Source organism: Eretmochelys imbricata, chromosome 7 (genome assembly GCF_965152235.1).
Source record: "Eretmochelys imbricata isolate rEreImb1 chromosome 7, rEreImb1.hap1, whole genome shotgun sequence".
Taxonomy (NCBI): domain Eukaryota; kingdom Metazoa; phylum Chordata; order Testudines; family Cheloniidae; genus Eretmochelys; species Eretmochelys imbricata.
The window spans coordinates 39723568-39746095 of record NC_135578.1 but is presented as its reverse complement, the minus strand read 5'-3'; the positions used below and the strand labels follow the sequence as shown (position 1 = coordinate 39746095).

The 22528-nt window shown below is 41.0% G+C and overlaps 1 protein-coding gene across 1 annotated transcript in view; it reads left to right on the top strand.

Moving 5' to 3' along the window:
• Positions 1–16280, top strand: part of SLC6A1 (solute carrier family 6 member 1) — a 43038-nt gene extending 26758 nt beyond the window's left edge. Inside the window, exons 10-14 of the mRNA XM_077821330.1 lie at positions 2396–2527; positions 3192–3294; positions 4737–4837; positions 12261–12428; positions 16176–16280. Of these exons, the coding sequence (XP_077677456.1) occupies positions 2396–2527; positions 3192–3294; positions 4737–4837; positions 12261–12428; positions 16176–16280 (609 nt within the window). The remainder of the gene's footprint in view (positions 1–2395; positions 2528–3191; positions 3295–4736; positions 4838–12260; positions 12429–16175) is intronic.
• Positions 16281–22528: the final 6248 nt, after the last annotated feature.

Here is a 22528-nt window from a genome sequence, read left to right as displayed (position 1 = left end):
TTGCTTACTGTTGATTCTTTTAAAATACTTACTAAGGAAGGCTAATTATTTTCTGTCGTATGTATGACATGACACACAGCATGCAGTGTTGTTGTAGCCATGTTGGCGCCAGGATATTGGAGAGGCAAGGTGAGTGAGGTAAATATCTTTTATTGGTGATTCACCTTGTCTTTCTAATGACACACAGTATCTCTTTCTGTGCATTTCACACTGTAAGCTATCATTGAGTACAGGACCACTTCTAGTGGAATGGGGTAGATAGCTGTGGGAGGGGACCTAAGGGTTTGGGATTTTCTGAAGGCCAGCAACTGGTACTGAGCCACTTTCCTTTCCACAGGAACTGCTAGTTCCAAACCTCAGAGTCAGCGGCTGCAACAAAAGTAGGTACAGTATGCAGGATGTGTACTCTGCAAACAAAAGGGCCTCCCCCTTAATTAATAACAATTTTATATTGTTGATTATAAACATTTCTGAGGTGTCCATCACTGTGGCAATATTTGGACACAGTTTAAAGGTTTAGACACAACAAATATTTCCTGACAAAGGAATCATATACGCTATGACTCCCCGCAGCGCCTGACTTAACAGCTAAATTGATAACTGGAAAAGTCTAGCTAGTAGACCAAGTGCAAGGAGACTCGAGAACCTACAACTAGCAGAAGGCATGGACCAAGAGGCCATCTTACATCTCATTCTAAATGTAGTAAATTGCAGGATTGGAAGTATAACCCATAGGTGCAAATTCAAGAGGCAAATGGCTACTACTGAGAAATCTTGTTTCTGGCACCTGAGGGACAAACAGAAGAGAGACAGCCTAGCATAGTTGTCATGGTAGCGTGTGGAAAGGAAGCAGGTCTCTGAGATACTGGGGCCTAAACCAGGAAGAACTTTATACATGTTAACCTTAATATTGAATTTCACCTGGGAATGAATAGTCAGTATAGAGCTTAGCTGTTCTGCCAGTCTGCCGCACTGAAAAACAAGATGCGAAAGAATCACTTTGGCGAAAATCTTTTCTGGAGTTGGAGTGCTTAAAAAGACTGGAAAACTTCATACAGCCTCAAGAACATATTTCCATCACAGAAAGGGACTAGGTGGTTTATATTTTAATTGCCAAAGGAGTGATAGTATTTTCATTTTCTATAAATTCCATTAATTTACAAAATACCTTTGTAGACCATGATTCTGCCACTGGTCATGAGCATGAAGAGCCCTGTATAAAGCCATTCTGAAGTTCATCATCGATGCAGGGATCCATACACACAGTTGCAGCGTAAGGGACCTTTGCAAACAACAATTCTCCATTTGATTACTAAATCATATGGCATTGATAGTACATAACCTGTGGGACTGCTTACATATGACTAGTACTGCAATAGTCTTTAATTAATTAGAACAAAATTCTGTGTTTTTCTGATAGCCAAACTGATTGATTGCAGCCCTTGCCAAGAAGTGTTTAAAAAACAAAAAAGAAAAGCAAGGCATTTTGCCAAGAGATATGAAAAGAAACCAAAGATTCTTATTTTCGCTATTTCCTTTGTCAAGCCTGGAGTTCATTGAAAAACTATAAACCACAACATTCACTCTGGGGAACTACTGTGAAATTAATTGGGTCAAAAATATTCTTGAGAGAGCTTGTCTCTAGGCTATTGTAACAGCTGAGGAAGATACTCTAATATTATTACAAACAAGATATGTCTACAGGCTGTCAGGCTTTCTTCTTTTTTCTGTCTAACTGCTCCATCAGTTATTAATGAAACATTTCATGCACTATAAGAAGAACTGCAAATATTGGCTAAGTCATGATTTCACTTCAAAAAATGACTGTAACTGCACATACAGCAGGCTTGCATGATTTCAGTTGTCATCATGGAAATAACTTTCTGTTGGTAATTTTTCTTAAGTTTCCCCATGGGGTTTCAGATCCTCAGTTGGTGTAGATTGGCATTATTCCATTGACTGAATGGAGCTACAGTGATATACACCAAATAAGGATCCAACCCTGAGTTTTTCACCTTCCAGTTGAGGTGCCCAGTCTGGCAAGCTTTTATGCATATATTTAATGTTCTTCATGTAAGAAATGCCAATCAAGCACATGCACAATTGTTTGCTTAGGCTGTATGCACTTCTTCTTCCATCACAAAAGAAACAACACTTGATCATAATGGAGCATATGGTAATTTGTAAGAGTTGTGCCAAAAGGATAATTTTTTTGCATAGATTTTAATAACCAGTAAAAGGGATTTTCAGAAGTGTTCAGCATCGGCCTATGGTTGCACCTACTGAATTTTCCATTGACATCAATGGGGCAGCACTGAATGCTTTTGAAAATGTTGCTTTAAATCTAACACTGCAGCTTCATTGTGTTGTGTGTAACCTGTAACTCTACTTGCAGTTCTGTACTGTGGAAGGATTCATAACAGCTTTGGTGGATGAATTTCCAAAGTTATTACGCAATCGAAGAGAAATCTTCATTGCTATTGTGTGCGTTGTTTCCTATCTGATAGGACTGTCCAATATTACTCAGGTAAGTTTTATATAAAGGGATTTTTATTTTGAAAGCTTACCTACAATGTTTATCATTTTGTTCAAGTTCACTAAGAAGCTGAAGAATGGAAAAAGCCCTCCACTGTGGCTATAAGGTTAATATATTTATAAGGAAATATACTAAAGAGGGCAGAAAGTGGAGCTGGACAAAAACTATCATTACCCTCTGAAGATTTGCTCAAGGTGAAAAGATTAGCACATTGAAGTCAATAGAGCTATGCTGATTTTCCGCAGTTGGGAATCTCACCCAAGGCTCCTAAGGCTCTTTGAAATCCTTAAGTGACAACACTATGAAACAAAAATGTATTATTATTATTATCATGAATTGACTGGTTGCAAATTAGTTCAGAAAAATTACTGAATGCATAGCCAATCAGGAGTTTGTAATTTACATATGCAAGCTAATTGGTTAACATTATTCTAGTTCTCAATAACTACTGATCTCTTAAAAGGCAATCAATACAATCTTAAGCATTATATAGCTTTTCAGAAAATTAAACTACAATTTTAAAGTAATCATAATAAAAATAAACCAATAATAATAGAGAGCTACAAAAATATTAATGAGAAATCTTAACCTGTCTTCAAAACAAATATCAGGTGAAATGTGCTCACTTCAGTCATTTGTTTCTTGTATCTCATAGGGTGGAATTTATGTGTTCAAGCTGTTTGATTACTACTCTGCAAGTGGAATGAGCCTATTGTTTCTTGTGTTCTTTGAGTGTATCTCTATATCCTGGTGCTATGGTATGTGATATGTTCGTCTCTTTATGCTGCATGGGGTAGTGAGACTATAAATTTTGTGAAAAAGAGGGGCCAGTTTCACTTATTAAGACCCATTTTGTTCAGTAATCTGTTTATCTAAATATGGGGCCAGATTTTGCTTTCATTTGCATGAGTACAACCTCCTTACGGCCCGGAAGGTTATGCACATCTTAGTGTAGAATTTGGTCTATGGTGTATGACTCTCTAAAACACCCCAGAGAATAATATCAGCAGTTGTGGGAAGGAAAGTGTTACATATGTGTCTTCATATTTATTTGTAATCCTGTGTTAGAATGAAGAAGTTTTCTTCCGATCCAGCTCTAATTGCTTCTTCGTTGCTGGAGTGATACACAGGAATGCAGAACAGATTGGCCCAATTTTTTTTCTTTTGAAGATTAAAAGCCTTGCCGAAAAAAAGTTGCTGCCCGTGCATAAGCAAGGCAACAAAATGTACACCCTAGTCTGCCCGGGGTGTTTGCGAGCTTGATATTGGGTTGTGGCCCCAGTTCCATGCTTATGCCAAGCATGGTCATGTCCATATATGAATCTTGATGTAAGGGCTTTGCTGACTACCGTATGCCTCATGTCCAAGCCAGAACGGCAACAGTCATCATTTCTGTGTCAGACAGGAACAATTTAGCAACTTTGATTTGCATTGTGGGCTTGATCAAAAACCTGCAGAAGTCAGTGGGAGACTTTCCATTGCTTGTAATGAGCTTTGGATGAGGTCTTTAATAGGAATAAACCATGTTTGGATGGAAAGGAACAATGCACCATATGAATCCAGCATATGAATAAGAAAGAAATGTAACACTAGGTATCCCAGATGTGGACAATGTGCAGGTCTGCAGGTTTGCACTTTTTGAAGGATGACAGAATAGTGGTAGATCATACACGTAAACAAAAACTGCTGTTTGCAATTAATACATCTGTATAAGGCATTAAAGAACCCTCTCATTCCCTCTCCTACTAGTTGAGGCTGGGATTATGAAGGCTTCTTTAGAAAATCTCAGACTAAATTTCTTATATTCTAACAAAGCTTGAAGAGTTTTTGCTAACCTGAATGATAGTGTTGTCATTGCAACCTAATGATGTTAAGGAACTTTTCAACATACTCATGGAGCTAAATTGACTGTTGGCAGCAACGGGTACAACATCACTGATTTGACCCATAGCCTCCTTTCTCAATGTGGTGCAATGAGAACGATATATAAAAGTCCTGTTTTTCATGGCATTTGCATGCATTTTTTCTCCTGTTCCGTTAACTGCAAAGTTTTGCCATAGTCTATATAGACTTTGAGAGAAATGCTCCTTGACCACATTACTGAATGTGCATTAAAAGGGTCTTTATTATCTCAGACCAGTTGTGCTTTCATCATCTGTCAGACAAAAATTTCTTTCTTCTTTTTATTTCTATGTTCTAGGCGTTAACAGATTTTATGACAACATCCAGGAGATGGTGGGATACAGACCCTGCATCTGGTGGAAACTTTGCTGGTCTTTCTTTACTCCTATCATTGTGGCAGTAAGGAACAAAATTGTTATACTGTGATATGAAGGATATAAATGACTTCAATATGTGCTAGAATATAGTCATGCTATCTTAGCACATTTATGCAAATCCTGACAGTTAAGACTAATGTAAGAGAGAGGAGACAGACAGGAGAATCAGGCCCCTGGAATGCCAATCTTTTGGAATCGGTCTAAGAAACGAATGACTTGCAGAATTCTAGGGTTTATGCTTTCAGAAGTGGTGAGTAGCTTGATGGTGGAGATGGCAAATTCTGTAAAGTTAAACATGATACAGCTGTCCTGTTCCAAGTCTAGAATGCCCCAAAAGTGCCCACTTCCTGTAAACTATATTCCTTCACAGGCGTTACAAGTAGAGACAACAGAATGTGTAAGTGCTGCAAGCCGGAGTCACTTCCTTCATGGAACTCTGTTGACTGTGCCACCAGATTGTGTCGTCAGCTGCTGGTATCTGCTTTGCTGACAAATCCAGACAAGTTTTTGTGTATCATGTACTATAGATGTAGCTTTAACTGCATGAACCATATTTATTTCTCTCAGAGAAATACATAAACAGAGAGAGGCAAACTGCAGCATTTCTTTAACTAGAAGGAGTTTCAGTAAACCGAATTGGAGGAAATAGAGGGCTACGTTGAGGAGAAAACATGTAATGAACATTGCTGTGTCTCCTTACATCAGAAGTGTCTCAGCCCTCCATTTTTCTGTTCCTCGCTCAACCTTCCCATCTCCAAGCTCATTGTCTCTGTGGGCACTCAACGCAATGATAATGTTGATGCAGTGTTAAATTTGAGATTTGAACCCATGAAAATAAGGCAGAAAAACCTTGAAACATTGCCCACTTGTGTGTGTATGAGTGTATGATCATCACCTTTCTTGGCATGATCAGTAGGGCTGGTCAATGGAAAATTGGGGTTTTGACTAAAATGAAAATTTTAGACAAAGAGTGTTCACTTTCTTAGGAATTTTTCATTAGAAACCCAAAAAGCTAAAAAACAAAAGCTTTCAGCATTAGGAGTTTTCTTCTTTTAATGAAAAGTTTAAAATTTCTTCTGAGAGTTTTGACTTAAATAATTTTGTTTCTATCGATGTCTCTCATAGGTAAGGGAAGGAAATGTTTTCTGATCAGCTCTAATAAATGCCTAGACCGCCATTTCAGCAAGATATGGAAGCATGTATCCGAGGTTAAGCTTGTGACTTTATTGAAACTACTCTCATGCTTAAAATCAGACACATGCTTGAGTATCTTACTGAACATTTAAAAATTTGAGTTGAATGTGTAGAGATGCAAAAATAGTTAATCAAATGTCACATCATTTTCACATGAATCATGCAGGAAGTCCCATTTGAAGTTAATGGTCCAAATTCTGCTAGATGTTATACTAATGTGAATCTGCATGGAAGCCAGTGATAAAAGCAGACTTGATGGAACAGTCTCACTTAGTTCAGAAAATCCTTTCTACAGGTCAAATTAATGACTTTTGTTTATGATTATGGCCAATATGTTAACAAAATTATCTAATACTTTATTAATAACAGCTAAAAATGTAATTGTATTGCATCATATATTATATTTAATAGGGAGAAACAGTAAACTAATTTTAAATGTATTTACATTTAATTTCAATTGTTATAAAAACAATTAAACTGAAAGTTTTACAAGTTACAAAAAGATTTTTCATTAGCTTGCTCATAACAAGTCACTATACTCATTACAAAAACATATAAATCAGACTTTTAAGCCTTCTAGCTCACATTGGTCAATGTTATGTAAACATGTAGTGAACAACTGCATAATGCATAAATACAAAAGATGAAGTTAAAGTTACTTTTCAAATAAATGGGATTTCCCGGCGGCTGAGGGGTTTAAGCTTCAGCATAGCGTCATGTTAACGTCATTCTTTAATATAAAGTGTTTGGCTGTATGTGCACAGAAGCTGGATCAAAGGCCTAGATGGAGAAATAAGTCTACAAATTGGGAGGCTAATGGTTTGCTATTGGAGTCCATGCCTGTTGTACAAACATGTTGCTATCTGGTTTTCTTGTATAAATTGGAGGTTATGGGACTGTGGTGCCTCCTGCTGGTCGTCCAGGGAATTAGCGTTCAAGCCTCCGGAGCACCCTCTGCAAGGTAGTGTCCCGCTTGCTGCTGGGCCCTGGATCCCAGTGCCCCCTTTCACACTGGGGTGCTGCCACTTGCAGTACCCTGCACAGATCTGGGTCTCTCCTCCCCGGGGAATCCTCTACCCCCCACCTTGCCTCAGGCTGTGGCCACAGCCAGTCATCACCTAGCCCCCACCATCACCTAGCCCCTGGGGCCAACTGCAGTGTAAGCACCACTCATCATAGGCAAGGGGGGTTTGGACCTGCTGCCTCTGGCTACCCCCTGGGCTGCCCTCTGCAACCGCAGTACCTATTTGGCCTTCCACTAGGCCTCCAGCCTGGGGGTTTCCGGGCTGGAGCTCCCCAGTTCCTCTAGCCTCCCTCCAGCCCTGCTCCACCTCAGGTACCTTGGCATGCTCCCAGCAGCCAGGTCCCTCCCTCGCTAGAGAGACAGTCCTTCTGCTCCTGGCTTCCCTGCCTTTTATAGGGCCAGCTGGGTCTGTTTGGGGCATGGCCCCAGCTGCGGCTGCCTCTCAATCAGCCCAGCTTTTCCCCTGCCCCAGCCCCCTCCCAGGGCTGTTTTAAGCCCTTCCAGGCAGGAGTGGGTGACCACCCCACTACACCCCCCCAAAAAACCCCACACCTGGGGGTAGGGGGGGGCCTCTTGGCCTTGGCTCCCCAAAATTAGCCCTCCAGGGTCACCCCTCCAGGCTCGCACACTTTTTCTCCAAGGCCTCCCAGGCTCGGGCCTCCGCCGCAGCCTCCAGTCACGCACGCAGGTTAGGGCCCTCTTCCTTCAGGTCTGGGTTCCCGCTGCCACCTACTCTACCCCCACCTGGGTCCTGGCCCAGTCTGTCTGGGTTTCCTGAGTGAAGACCTCCCTGGTGATGGTCTGGGTCCCGCCCTCCTGTGGGGTCCCTTCCATCCAGGTTGCGACCTTTGCTACTTCTTGTGGGTGGCCCACTGGCTGGTCAGTCACTCTCTCGTCCGCCTCTAGCTGAGTTTGCCCTCCTCCAAGGGGGCAGTTCTTCTTCGTGTGGCCCGGTTCCCGGCAGGCTTGCCTCCCCTTTCCTGCCCCAGGCCCCGGCTTCTTTGGTTTGTCCCTCACTGGGCCAGCCCTCCCTGGGTTGCCCTGGGCTGTATTCCTTGGGGCAGAGCACTCCCGCCATAGGTGCCCCCTCAGCCCACAGCCGCCTGGGTTCCCTCACCCAGCGGACTGCCTGAGGGACTTGCCGCGGTCCCATGTCTGGATGAGGCACCCTGCCCCCAACCCAGTAGGGACCGTCCTGTCTTATATGTCTATGCCTGGCACAGCCATAACAAGCCCTTTGTTCCGTGCCAGGCCTCCTGACCCTGGCACTGGCCTCCTCCCTCAGCAGTTCCTCCTGAACTCCTTCCAGAGGAGCTTTACCAAGGCCCGCTGTTCCTCCGCGAGCTGGGCCATCAGTTGCTGGAGAGCCCATTGCACCTCTCATAGTCTGTTCTGAGTATCCCGGCCCCCCGCAGGTCATCAGCCCCCTTCCTCCAGGGGGCTGACACCAGGGGATAGTACCCGGTGTCTCGCCATAGAACACCCTGGTGTATCCGGGATCCATCATCCCCTGTTTCAACTGTTAATGTCCGGGGAATAGTCCTGCCGTCCTTGCACTTTCCCCTTGTATCAGGGGCGGATCGACTATGCCCGCATTCTCCACCATGTGTGGCGGGGCGGGACTCACCCCTGCAGCACCTCCTGCTGGTTGTCTGGGGAATTAGCGTTCCAGCCTCCAGAGCGCCCTCTGCAGCCTGGTGTCCTGCTTGCCGCTGGGCCCCGAGTCCCTCCTGGTCCCCAGTGCCCCCTTTCACACCAGGGTGATGCCACCTGTAGTACCCTGCACAGCTCTGGGTCTCCCCTCTCTGGGGGCCCCCAACCCTCTACCCCCACCTTGCCTCAGTCTATGGCCACGGCCAGTCATCACCTAGCCCCCGTTCCCTGGGGCCGACTGCAGTGTAAGCACCACTCATCATAGGCAAGTGGGGGTTTGGACTTGCTGCCTCTGCCTACCCCTTGGGCTGCCCTCTGCAACCCCAGTACCAATTTGGCCTTCCAGTAGGCCTGAAGCCTGGGGGGTTTCCGGGTTGGAGCTCCCCAGCTCCTCTAGCCTTCCCCCAGCCCTGCTCCACCTCAGGTACCTTGGCATACTCCCACCAGTCAGGCCCCTCCCTCTCAACAGACTGGAGAGACAGTCCTTCTGCTCCTGGCTTCCCTGGCTTTTATAGGGCCAGCTGGGTCTGTTTGGGACATGGCCCCAGCTGAGGCTGCCTCCCAATCAGCCCGGTTTTGCCCCTGCCCCAGCCCTCTCCCAGGGCTGTTTTAAGCCCTTCCAGGCAGGAGCGGGTGACCCCACCACTACAGGGACACAACCTATTTAGAAAGAAGATCTTTATTACATATTCAGAGGCAGATTCTGCTATCCTTACATTGAAATAAAAACACCTTACTTCACCAGTGGTCCTATTTGAAACCAGGGGGATTACTTAGATACCACTCACCGTGAGTGAGGGAATCCAAAACTGGCTCTTGGTTGTGCGCAAGACACAGCACACATATAGATGCATGCATTCAGATTCTGGAATCATATATAAAGGCATGTGTACAGTTAAAGTTTGTGCCTTTCTCATTAAAGGATTAATGAGCAATCATTTGTAATAGCTGAAGGCCACATCCAAACAAATCAACAATACTAAAGAGAACTGACACAGTACTGTGAGTGTTCCTTGCACTCACCCATTCCCCAAATGCGGTGACCCACTTCTCAATTCTCTGAAAATAATTATTAAAGAAACATTGTTTGGGAAACTGTATAAATTGCAATGGAAGGAGTGAGGGGAGCATAATTGCTTTTTATTGTAAAAATCTTTATTTCTGGGAATCCATTATTCATGTTGAGTTCACAGGTGATGATAATGTGATCTAAAAGCTGCCAGCTTACATTTCCCTCTTTGGTAAAACTTTCTACATGTGGCCTTTGCAAATAAAGGTTGAACTTGTGAGCAAAGTGAGCTTTGCTTTCTTTCTTGATTCAGTTAACAAGATTGCCCCTGAGGTATGCTGTGTTAGCCACTTGCAGCAGGATAGGAAAGAAAGGACTTTGTGTTTGGTGAATTTATAGAAAAATGACTACATTAAATATCAAAAGGTATTTTTTTCAACAAAATGAATGGGGGATTATATGGACATCACTTGATAGTGCAAGTTCAATTAGTACAAGATGGCATTAGGGTGGTACAAAGCAAATGGTATTCCACACACAGTATATTGAAAAATTTTCTCTGGCTTACCAACAAAAGTCAGTTCTATTGTACCTGGTGAATGGAGGTACTGGCCTTCCATTCCATGCTTTGCTCTGTGATATAGACAAAAATCTGCAACAACTCCACTTTAGCCTCAAGTGGCAGTAGATTGTGCTCCTGCTAGAACTGGACAGAAAACTGTTTTCCCGTCCAGTGAGAAGTGGAGATTTCAAAAATTCTCTCATCCCAAATTAGGATGGAGAGTCAAAATGTCACTGTTGTGAACCACTAAACCAAAAAAGCATTCAATTCAGGTCAATTGACATGTTTTTGCTTTGATTTTGACCTGTTTAAACAAACAGAGGATTAAAAGAAAGTTAGATGAAGTTATTGCAACTCAAAAAACCCCAAACTTTCTATTGCCAAAATGTTGAAATGGTATCTTTCAAAACATTTCTGAGTTGGGACATTCACCCAAACTGCCACACACACACTCACGATCTCTTCTCTCTGCGCTCTCTTGCCTCAGTTCTTGTAACTGAACAGGAGTAAGATCTTGACAAGAATCCCATGCAATATATCTATCCCCTAAATCCAATGCATACAATAGATAGCAACTGAAATAAGAACGAACTAGGGACAAATTTTCAAAAGAGGGAATGAGCAGTTCCCTGCAGGCACAAACACCAAAATTTGGCCATACTTGTGAAAAATCTAACCTGTTTTCTTTGTATGTGCAATTATAGCTTCAATAAGTGGCCAGATCCTCAGTGGGTATAAATCAGTGTACCTCTATCAACTTAAATGGAGCAATGAAATTTTATACTAGCGAGTAGCTGGCCCAAAGCTCTGGTTCTTTTTCAGTTAGTTTCTGTCAACATAGCCCCAAAATGAAGGTATACTAAGATGCTACCTGCCATGCTTTAGACCTGAGTGAATGGTTATAGCTGACCTGGCCGACAGCTGTAATATGTGCCAAAGCTGTTTAATTGTAGGATGCTCTGTTCTTTTAACAAGTGTGTTTAATTAAAACCCTATAGGCCAAATTCTGACAGGTGCTTTGAAAAAGGCCTAATATAATTTGAGAGAAAGAACACCTTGCTCTTAAATTATATCATCATATATACTGCAAAAGCATTGTTTTGTCTTCTGGCTAAGTTCCACACATGCATACCTTCCAGGATCTATTCCTAAGAGTAGAGAGAACCTGCCTAGGGAATATGCATTGAGGATGCTAAAAGGTCAAGGAGTTTACGCACAGAAACATGCAGACCAAAGCTGAACCCCTAGGCCAGAACATGGTCTCTGGTCATGGAGCATCTTTGGACCCTGCCTGGGAGGTTTTTGAAGGGACACTAAACAAAGACAGACAACTTCCGCATCAGCTTGCTACAGGTGGCTGTTGGTTTTCTGGCATGAGCTAGTAGTCATCACAAGTAAAACTTTGGCCCAATGCAGCCAGTATGGACATCGCAGATTCACATCTCTTTTAGTAACTGTTACACTGTTTAACATTTTCCAGGGTATTACAGTAAAACGTCTAAAGCAGTTAAATGCCTCCCATTCCTCAAACTAATGCTTCTTGGCATCTCACAGGGGTGGACTGGAGTTTTGTAATCTAACCCCACTAAGCACAGAGCAGGGCCAAAAATGGGACTCAGCCAGAATGCAGTTCCTAATTCTCCCTACCTCTACGGGAGAAGTGACTCATGCCAGCTGTTCCCCTGCCTCGGTTCACTGCCCCTTCTGCAGTGGCTCAGCAGTGCTGGCTGGCACAGGGTGGGGTGGAGAAGGCCGAGCCAAGGTTCTTCCACCTTGCAGCAGTGGCTTCTGGCCCCCATCCCCAAGCAGGGTCTGGTGATGCGGGCAGCTCATGCAGGAAGTAAGGGGACACTTTTTGCCGACCTTGCTTTCCTCTCCTCTCCATGAGGGTGGAGGCAGGCTCAGGATTGAGCCCAGTAAGTCCAGCAGAGTGGTTTGGAAAACACAGAGACAACTGTAGGTCACAGAGACGTCTCACTATTTTTTTCCATTTTTTTTTTCAGGGAGTGTTTATCTTCAGTGCTGTGCAAATGACTCCTCTCAAGATGGGCAATTATGTTTTCCCAAAATGGGGCCAAGGGGTTGGCTGGTTCATGGCTCTCTCGTCTATGGTGCTGATTCCAGGTTACATGGCATACATGTTTCTTACCTTAAAAGGCTCCTTAAAACAGGTAAGTCTTTTTTATTTATGTGTGCATAATTATACTTTATAAGCTATACATGCCGTGATACTTGACATGCGACTGGTGACCTTAGTTGCTTTGGCATCAGTTGTCTTAGCTCAGTCCTTTTGCGGCAAATGGAAGAACGTGGAAACCATGATTACTCTTCCTGTCCAGAGTTTAGGCTTTCTGAAAACATCAGATATTAACATAGCTTGCTACCATAACAATGTCGGCTCTGAAAGCCTGCCAGCTACGAAGTACGAGGATGGCAAACAAAATGGCTGAGCGTTAGCCCAATAAGTGCAATTTACTCCTAACACGGTAGGCAGCTGCAGCACAATACGTCAGTGATAAGGCTGACGTAGTTCTAGGGATCTGGGGGGCCAGATCCACAGCAGCAATTCAGTATAGCTCCCTTGACTCTAGTGGCTTTAGACAAATGGATACCATCTGAGGCTCTGGCTGTGACGTTACTGAAGACCTGGGCCCAAATTCTCCACTGCATCCAACCTGCTCTGGGCTACAGCGAGATGGTTGTGGCTGCCTGCCCTCAGCACAATGTAGAGCAGGATCCTGCTCTAACTTGTGGTGCTGGCATAACGGCCCTTACAGCAGTGGAGCTCAGCTTCACTCAGCCCCCAGCCCACCCCAACCCACCACCTCCTTCCCTCCTGCCCCACTGATGTAATAGCACAAAGTGGCCTTAGCAGACTGGAAAATCTGGGCTCTGCTGCCTTATCTTGCAGACCCTCCTCAGGCGAAATTCCCAGTGAGGTTGAATAAGAATTCTCCCTGTGTAATGCATGAAGGACTTGGCTGCTGCTGAAGAACATAAAAACCCCAGAAGTTGATACAGATAATGATTCCCACAAGGAATTAAAAATTGCTCACTCCTACCTATATCCCTGCTCTTGATGAGACTGGAAATCCCGCATGGTGTAACTGGAGTCCACATGCTGTAGCCCTATTATTTTTGTGAGACTACTCTCATGAGCAAAGGCTACAGGATAGGCCAGTGCATGCTGCACAGGACCCCTCGCCAGGAGGTCTGGGATCTGTTCCTGGCTTGCCACAAACTTCCTGCTGTCTTGAGCAAGTCACTGAACGGCGACATATAAGCCAATGCAAAGTGTTTGGTTTTGCCCGTCCCAGCTCCTTTAGCATGTATGAAGGTGACATCATAAATGTGTATTTAGAAAGGCCTAGATCTTCAAAAGATATATAGGCTCCTAACTTCCCTGGGATAGTGATGTCACACGAGGCCATGATCTGAGTGACAGCTCTGCCTCTTGAAGTGGGCCCCTCCCTAGGGGAGGGAGAGAAGCTTTGTGCAATATCATTATTTGCACCCTGAAAGATCTTGCCAAAATCCTCCAGCAGTGAGGAAAGTGAAGACCTAGGGATGTGATGGATTCTCAGTCACTTGAAGGTTTTTAACTCAAGATGGGAGACTTTTCTAAATGATATGCAATAGCTCAATCAGAAGTTATGGGCTTGATGCAAAAATCACTGGGTGAGGTTTCATCATTTGTGCCATGAAGGAAATCAGATGATCATAATGGTCCCTTTTGGCCTGAATCTCTGAACCTGAGAGAGAGAGAAATCTGTCTTGAGACCACCCAAAAGTATCCCCATACATACTGTCCCAGATCCAGTGGTGTGGTTAAGCTGTGGTGTAGGATGGGAGGTGCGGGGGCAGGGGTGGCAGCAAAGGAAGCCTTAGTCCATTTTTTTGTTCTCCCAGTCTTGGAGCTGTTCTGGCCCCTGACATAGTTAGAGCAGCCTGGAGGCTGCTTTAATTTATGCTTGTCTGCCCAGTGCCCCACAGTGTTATTCTGGCAGCAGGGAAATAGCCCCCCAAATCAGGACCACTGTATACAATTATGCTTTACCACTGTTTAGTCTTTCAATTAAACAACTTGAATAAAGGTCTTTTTTTCCATTCTGCAAGTGTATTCTTAACCACTGCACTTCCAGTTTAACAGAGGTGTTGAGAGGCTTATGCCATTAATGTTTCTAAAGCTGTTTGAGATCATTAGACAGATGCTGCTATAGAACGGCAAAATGTTATATATTTCATTATATAACTATTAACGTCATCACCAAATAGATTTTATCTGAGCACATACTTTACATCTTCCTGTGCTGAGACACATTGTGATTCTTGTTTCAGAGAAAGATTTCTTCAGCAAAATTGCAGGAATATATGTTTCCTCCCCTCATGACTGTAGGGGCCAAAACTTACCAGATTCATGTCAGATTTTCTAGAATATTCCTTAAATCAGTTTATAAACAGCAATCCTTGCAAGAAGACAGATGACCCTAAGCTCAATTGACTAGTGATGACTCACACATTGCTCAAATCTGCTGCCCAAACACTTGACTTTACTTAGCCTTAAAGCCTCACTGATGTTTCATGGAAGACTATGAAAAACTTTCTATTTTTTGAGTCCGTGATGGTGGTGTGTCATATTTTTGGAATCTCTCTTCCCTAATTAGTATTAGTACTGGGATATGTACATGGAAATAGAACCTTAGGAGCAGATCTGCTTTTCGGCCATGCTATATGATACCATGACAGAAGTTCACCAACTTGGTTACCCTTTATCTTAAAATTCTATTTAGAAAGGATTGATAAATGATTACAGACATGACATTATAGATGTTTAAAAGAATAGCAGTAGACTGTATGTAGTTATAAATTGGACTCAAACAAACAATCTATAACATTTGATTAGCTATTTTTAAAACATTTATTAACCCTTTATAAACTATAAGTAGTAACTGAATATAGAGTGTGACTGCTAACTATAGATAGGCAAACAATGCAGATAAAGTTATAACTATGTTAACCTTTCTCCGAAACTCTAAGTGAACTTCTGTAGAGGGTCAACATTTTCTAGTCAAGATTATTTTTCACTTTTTTGCAGAATGAAAACAAATGTCTAAATGTTGGGATTTCCCACAGAATGGAAATTCCATTTTCTGACCAGCTCTAAAAATTACTTGCTGATCACAGATTCAATCCTGCAAGGCTTTTGCTAAAGAACTCTCACTCAGGACCTTTGACATTACCAGTGCAGGATTATGATTTCAAGTGAGCAACAGGAAGTGACTGAGGATCTGACACCTTATTTTTTATATATGTCATGAGTAATAAAAACATGAAGGGAGGAAAAAAGTATAGTAATCATCTACAATGTAAGCCAAATTGTTTAAAGTTACAAATTGTTTAAAGCTTTGTTAGGTCTAAAGCCATACATTGTGGCAGGGGGAATAAAATCTTCATTGTCACGTACCTACATTAAACATTGTTTTCTTTAACACAATGTCAAAAGCTAATCAAAACCATCAAAGTACGTTGATGTCTGGCTGCATCTTATGTAAGAATTGGAACAAGATTTGTTTCCAAAAAAGTATGATTTGCGTAGCAGAAACCCTTTTCATCTTGATAAAGCCAAATTCCACTAAAGCACTTTAGTGAAGGATCCTTAACTGAGTGCTTCAGTTTTTGTGTTAATGCACCTTATTCCATTTACAAATAATTTCCATTCCTGTCATGATTAAGGAGACCAAAAACTCACTTTTAATGGTGTTCGTTACTAAGATGTTTAGCAAATGTGACTGCATAGATATTTAAACCTTTGCATTAGCAGGTAGAATGGACAGGATTGTCTCTCTCAACAGCAATGGCCAGAGAAAGATGTTTAGAAATATTCAGTGACTTCTTCTCACTTTTTTTTTTTTAAATAGCGCATCCAAGTAATGATTCAGCCAAGTGAAGACATTACTCATCCTGAAAATGGTCCGGACCAGGCCCAGCAAAGCAACTCCGCAAACAAAGAGGCATATATCTAAATTTCTGTATTGGAAAGGTACACATGCTACTCTGGAAAAACAAAAAACAAAATGGTTGAATATGACCACAAATTTATGTCTGAGAATATAATTACCTACCTCTAGTGGCCAAAAGAAAAAAAAAAGACCATCACCACTATAATGGAATTGATGGGGGTACGATCAAACCATTTGGGGGGCTCAGATGTTGGAAGTGTTATGTTTTCTGGCAATCCACAGACTGTTAATGTTTTTATCCTTTCACAATAAGAGTTAACTATCTTGGAATTTGTAAACTAAGGTGCAGGATATTTTTAATCTATCTTTTAGCATAACAATTTGATGTTTTGTGCTGATGATTTTTAGTAGTTTAATGATAATATTTCTTACAGCTGAATCCCAAGACTGTTATTTCTGACTTTGCAGGAAGTACAATTAAATTTGAAAGCTGTTTTTTAAAGACAAATAATTTTGTACACAGATAGATTTCCAATGAAAAGTTCGCCCCTGAAATTCGTATTAGCAAACACTATTCTTTTTTTGGTTCTTATAATTATTTTTCAGGCAACTTAAGTTTAGGTATGTTATAAACCATTCCTGATACATGTTCGATTAATATTTATAGAAATACAGTATAAACAATTTCTTACATACTAGCTAAATACATTATCTACACTTCAGCTTTCTGCATTTACTTCCACAAACTCATAATATAGTCTTATAGTGAACTATACTGTATCTTTTAAAAACATTTTATTTTTATATTTATAAATTTCAGATACACATTGTAGAAGCACAATGTTTCATTATAATGTTTTAGCAAAATACATAATAATATGAAACTATTATGAGCTCTTACTAAGATTCCCAGGTTAAAGCAGTACAGACTAGTCATAGTTGAAGCCAGGTAGTGTTTCTGTTTATATTACACCATTAACAAGAATATCGTATTGCCACCAAAATAGAAACCAAAACAATAGTTTAAATATTGAACCATCTCCCTATAATTCTAATTTAGGGCTTTAGATCATGGACTGTGGTATTCAGTCTGTTTAAAGGTCTTTCAACACAGTTTGTAACTAACAAGTAAATTATAGGTTGTGGACCGCTCTAGCACTTTGAAGACAATTTTTTTATTTTCTTGATTTTTTTCATTGATATATATATTGTTCGTGGTGATGATGATGGCACAAGGTTATTGCTATAATACAAAAAGCTCCATTACTCTGAATTTCCCACACAGCTGAAACTCCCACTGAAGCTAATAAAAGTTCTTCCTGTGTAGAGAATGCAAGATCAGGCCCTATTCAGTGTTTCTTATTTGGCAGCTATAAAAGTAGGATGGCAAGAGTTATGGAAAATGCAGTATTTGATGATTGATTGTAAATGACTGTGACAGAACTGTGCAATGAAACATGCTTTTTCAGCAAACTTTTGTGCAACGTACAATGTTAGATAGCACACAATTTATGTAGAACTACTATGTGAAAAACATATTAACTAACTGTGAACGTTGGGTTTTTTGTTGTTTTTGTCTGAAGGTGACAAACATATGTTCTTGCAATAAGGTATTATTCTCAGAATGTCAAGCACATAATTGTAGAAAATATATATATACATATATTTCAACTTATGTCATAAAATCACAAAGTATTGTTTAGTAACTTCTAAACTGTTTCATACAGTAGGTCAACTGTAAAAATATTCTGAAATCTAAGATACATTCTAAATGTCTATAGCTGAATTCATACCTAAATGCAAAAGTCTTGTAAGTTTTCAGGGTTTAGGGGGGAAAAAAACCCCATACATCATACATACACATGATAATTGTGATTTTCATTAGACAAAGGATAAAAATTCCAACTTTCTCTTTAATGTAATCAAGTCCCATGTTGTTCTAAGAAAAATGCAGTATTTAATGTTTGATTGTAAACAATTTTGACAGATGTTTGGCAGACCTGCTCTTTAGCAGAGCTCTGTACAAACTATTATCTCATATAGCACAAAAAATAGTGTTGTAGAACTACTGTGTGTAAACTGTGAATAGCTGTATCTTTTTGTAGTATTTACCCTAAAGAAGAAAAATTATTGTATGATCATATATGTTTTTGCAATAAGGAATTCTCTGAACACCAAGCAAATCTATCTCTATATAAAAATATATATGTAATATATACATATTCTAAAATATATACAGAGCCTGTTTAAAAGAGTACAGTATTATTTAGTAAATTGCAACCTGTTCTATGGACCAAATGTAAAATATTTATAAATTAAGATGCATTTTAAATGTCTATACTTGGTGTCATAATTAAAGCACGGTTGTTATGTAACTTTCCAAGAGTTTAGAAAAAAAAATAAAGGCTATATTATACATTAAATGATGTGCTGTTTTTATATCCTGCACTAGGTGAAAACAAGTTTTGTTCAGGTCCCTTTATTTTCTTATCTCATGAAGCAAATTCCAAACTTTTAAGAAATTAGTGTTACCACATTCTGTATATGTGTATTTATCCATCAGTCTGGTGCAATTATAAATTAGTCAATAATTTGCCTGTAATTACACAATAACCAAGGCTTGCAGTAAAGGTGTTGTATAACCCCTCCCAAACCAATCGTTTATCTCAGGTCTCTTTCAGCAGCAGTAGCACGCAACTGTCCCCATTATTGGTTTTTATTTGGAATAAATACTTTAAGTTAATACTCAACAGCTAACCACACAATACAATTTACAAATTGACATTCAAGTATATCATCTGAACTGACCTTACTGGTAGTTAGTAGAAACCAGTTGTGGAATCCTCACTACCATAAATAACCCTTCCCCAAGTATTCTCAGGGAATGTAGTTGGCCTGATCCCCACTGCCTTGCAACTTGTATAGGAAGCATTTTGTATCCACAGTGGACAGGCATAAGACATTGATTCAGCAAAGCACTGAAGGCAATGGGATGAAGTGCTTTGCTGATTAGGGAGGGACTTTAACACATGCTTCGCTGTATTAAGGCCTAAGCAACAGACAATACAGGGCAATGGAGAATCTGGCCCAAGGTATATACTTGTATAAGAGTTATTCACCAAAGTAAGAATCAGGTTTGCATTACCCGATCCTCTTTGTAAATAAAACACTATTCCATTGCCAAGCAATAAAATACCCAAATCATGTTTTATGATGCTGACAAAAAGCAATGTATTGCTCCCAGTTGTGATGCAGCAGTAAATTTCAACAACATTTCAGGAGTTTACCACATCAGAGATGACAATGAACCAACAACAAAATACTCATGGTGGGTGCTGATCCATTAGGAAGTTGAAACATGGGGGAGAAAAAAAAATCCAAATGAAAAACGTGGCAGTGAAAAAAAACAGTTTGAGTGCATTTAAAAAAAGCCACACAAGTAAAAACTGTGGAAAAGCCTTAAATATATACATATTGACTGAGATTTTCAAAGCTGCTTTAGACAACCAAGCTCCACTAAAATTAGGCAGCTTTGAAAAGCTAAACCCTTGTGATTACTACGCAATCCTCGTTGTGTGTATTTTCAAAGGGAAAGCCATTTCTAATGGAATGAAGCATTCTATCATGAGCAAAAAGAACAGGAGTACTTGTGGCACCTTAGACACTAACAAATGTATTTAGTTAGTCTCTAAGGTGCCACAAGTACTCCTGTTCTTTTTGCGGATACAGACTAACATGGCTACTACTCTGAAATCTATCATGAGCTTTATGTTAAAATGCTGTCTGGGATGCACAGAGGCCTGGCAGCTACCTCTCTCCCCAAACTGGAAGCAGGAGAAGATTAACCCCAGGCCTGGCTTTTCTCCATTGCCTGGGTCTCTGAAAAACAGTTGCTTCAAAGCTGGTGCATATACTCCCTTCCCTGACAAAGGTGCACTTCCCCAGTTAGTCCTAGTCCAGCAAGGCCTACAGCGAGGCTGCTGCTGGCTTCATTATGAGTGTACCATAACCCTGCTTTGGAGTCTTAACATGCTCCTGTTGGTTTTTTTTAAATTAATTTCCCCCACTTTTCCAATGGCCTTCTCCCCCTCACCTTTTTACTTTTTTAAAAAAAAAACACTAGGAGGAAAATGACTTTATTTTACAATTTTATCAGAACATGGAACTTATTTGAGAGGGTGGAGGCAACTTCCAAACACATACATAAAAGGAGTCTGGTGGCAGCTTAAAGACTAACAGATTTATTTGGGCATAAGCTTTCGTGGGTAAAAAAACCCCCACAAAATCTTATGCCCAAATAAATCTTAGTCTTTAAGGTGCCACTGGACTCCTTGTTGTTTTTGTGGATACAAGCTAACATGGCTCTTCCCCCCCCCCCATTCCAAAACATGTTTCTTTTGAAAAATTTTGACCAAGTCTAATTCTCATTCATGGTATTTTGTGGCCTAGTGTCTTTAAATTAAAGATCACATGGCAAAGGTTACATTTCGGGCAGGTGGTAGCATTGTTTAGGGGGGAGGGATAGCTCAGTGGTTTGAGCATTGGCCTGCTAAACCCAGGGTTGTGAGTTCAATCCTTGAGGGGACTGGTCCTGCTTTGAGCAGGGGGTTGGACTAGATGACCTCCTTAGGTCCCTTCCAACCCTGATATTCTATGATTATTTAGTAATGATTGGATTGCATTGCATTGCCCATGAGCAAGGAAAGCAATTCTAGATTAAGCCTAGCTAGTTAGCAGAGTGCTATTTCCATGTTCTTCCAGAGGAACTTTCTCTCCCTGTCCTGACAGCAACTAGATGAGAAAATGCAAATAAGGTCACTTCTTCTCTACAGGACGCCCCCTAGGAACTTCTTATCTTTGGTTATCAGGAGTATCGTTGAACTACTTGTGTTTTAAGTCTAAAATAATGCTGGGTGTTTTATCATTCGCCACAAAAAAAATCTAAGCTGTGTTGGGAACACAAAATCCCTCTATGCAATGCCTTAAAATTAGTACAACAGCTACAATTATTTAGATGTGCTAAACACTGAGTGAAGACAGTTTAGCATTATCAAGATCGAGTCCAATGTGGCTGCAGTGCATTTAGCCAGGTTTCCTTTCAGTTACATTGCTATAATTAATACAGCACGCAAAAGAAACTGTAGTTCTGCTATACTCAATTTTCAGAGGCACCAAAGGCTTGTCAGATGCTGGAGGCTAATGCTGTGTGCTATGTACTTGTTTGTACTGTTTACTCCTGCCCTTTTGTGCCATGACACAACTTTGGATGTAGCTGGGATTTGACACCATTGCATGTTGCAAATCTTTTTGATTATGGTTCTGTCATAGGCCTGCAGGCTCCTGAATGGGCATCCTTGGCTGGACCCTATGGAGCCCTGGCATGGGGTTTCAACAGCATCCCAGAGTGCAAGGAAGCGTGCCACAGAGCCAGATGGCCTTTAACCTACCTCACGCCAATCACATTCCATTTAGTTCAGTTCTGCTTTGCTTACCAAAGTGAAAAGGAGAATCTAGCCCCCCTATTCTTTAACAAGCAGCTAAGAACCCTTTCACCTGTAAGCTAAAAGTTAAGTGGTTAATTTTTACACACATTTAATCATTAGTTTAGGGGGGTAGTTCAATGAGTAAATATTTACACCTATTCTTGTTCTCCCATTGTATGCACAGTGGCACAAAAGGGGACATTCACCAAGCCAGAATAAGTCTCTGAAACACTGGTGGTGCCTGGGTGGCACCAAAGGAACAAAATGGTCACCAAGATAGAGGATAAGAAGGAAAACAACTAGTTCTACTCCAAGTTTCTTCACCATTTCCCATTTTTCATTGTTTTCCCCCTTGTCTCCTCCCCTCCCCCCTCCTTTTTTGTGGCAAAATAAAAAAAGGAAAAAATGGAGGCAAAACAGAGGGAAAGGCAGGGAAATTGAGAAATAGCAACAGTGAAAAAAACTTAGAGTTAAAAAATTTGTAATGTTCATGAAAAATTACAAGTGTACAAAAAAAATCATTTGTCTTCCAAACCGCTGTAAATAACATACCTTCAGATTGCTAAATAAGGTTCCCCAATCTCAGTTTTTCAACCAGTGCTAAAGAGAACAAGTAGGCCAGCTCTCTTCCCTGCCAAAATTTACCAGAAAGAAGCTTGAATATTACCTTAGGAAAACACAGTTCACCTTGGGATCAAATTAGTCCTTTATCCTTTTCCATTTTTCAGTCTTTAGGCATGCCAATAATCTCCTTCCCTCAATGCTCAGCTGCACCAGCTCTTGACACAAGATCAGTGTGAACATGAATGCTTTTGACAGGCTAGAGAG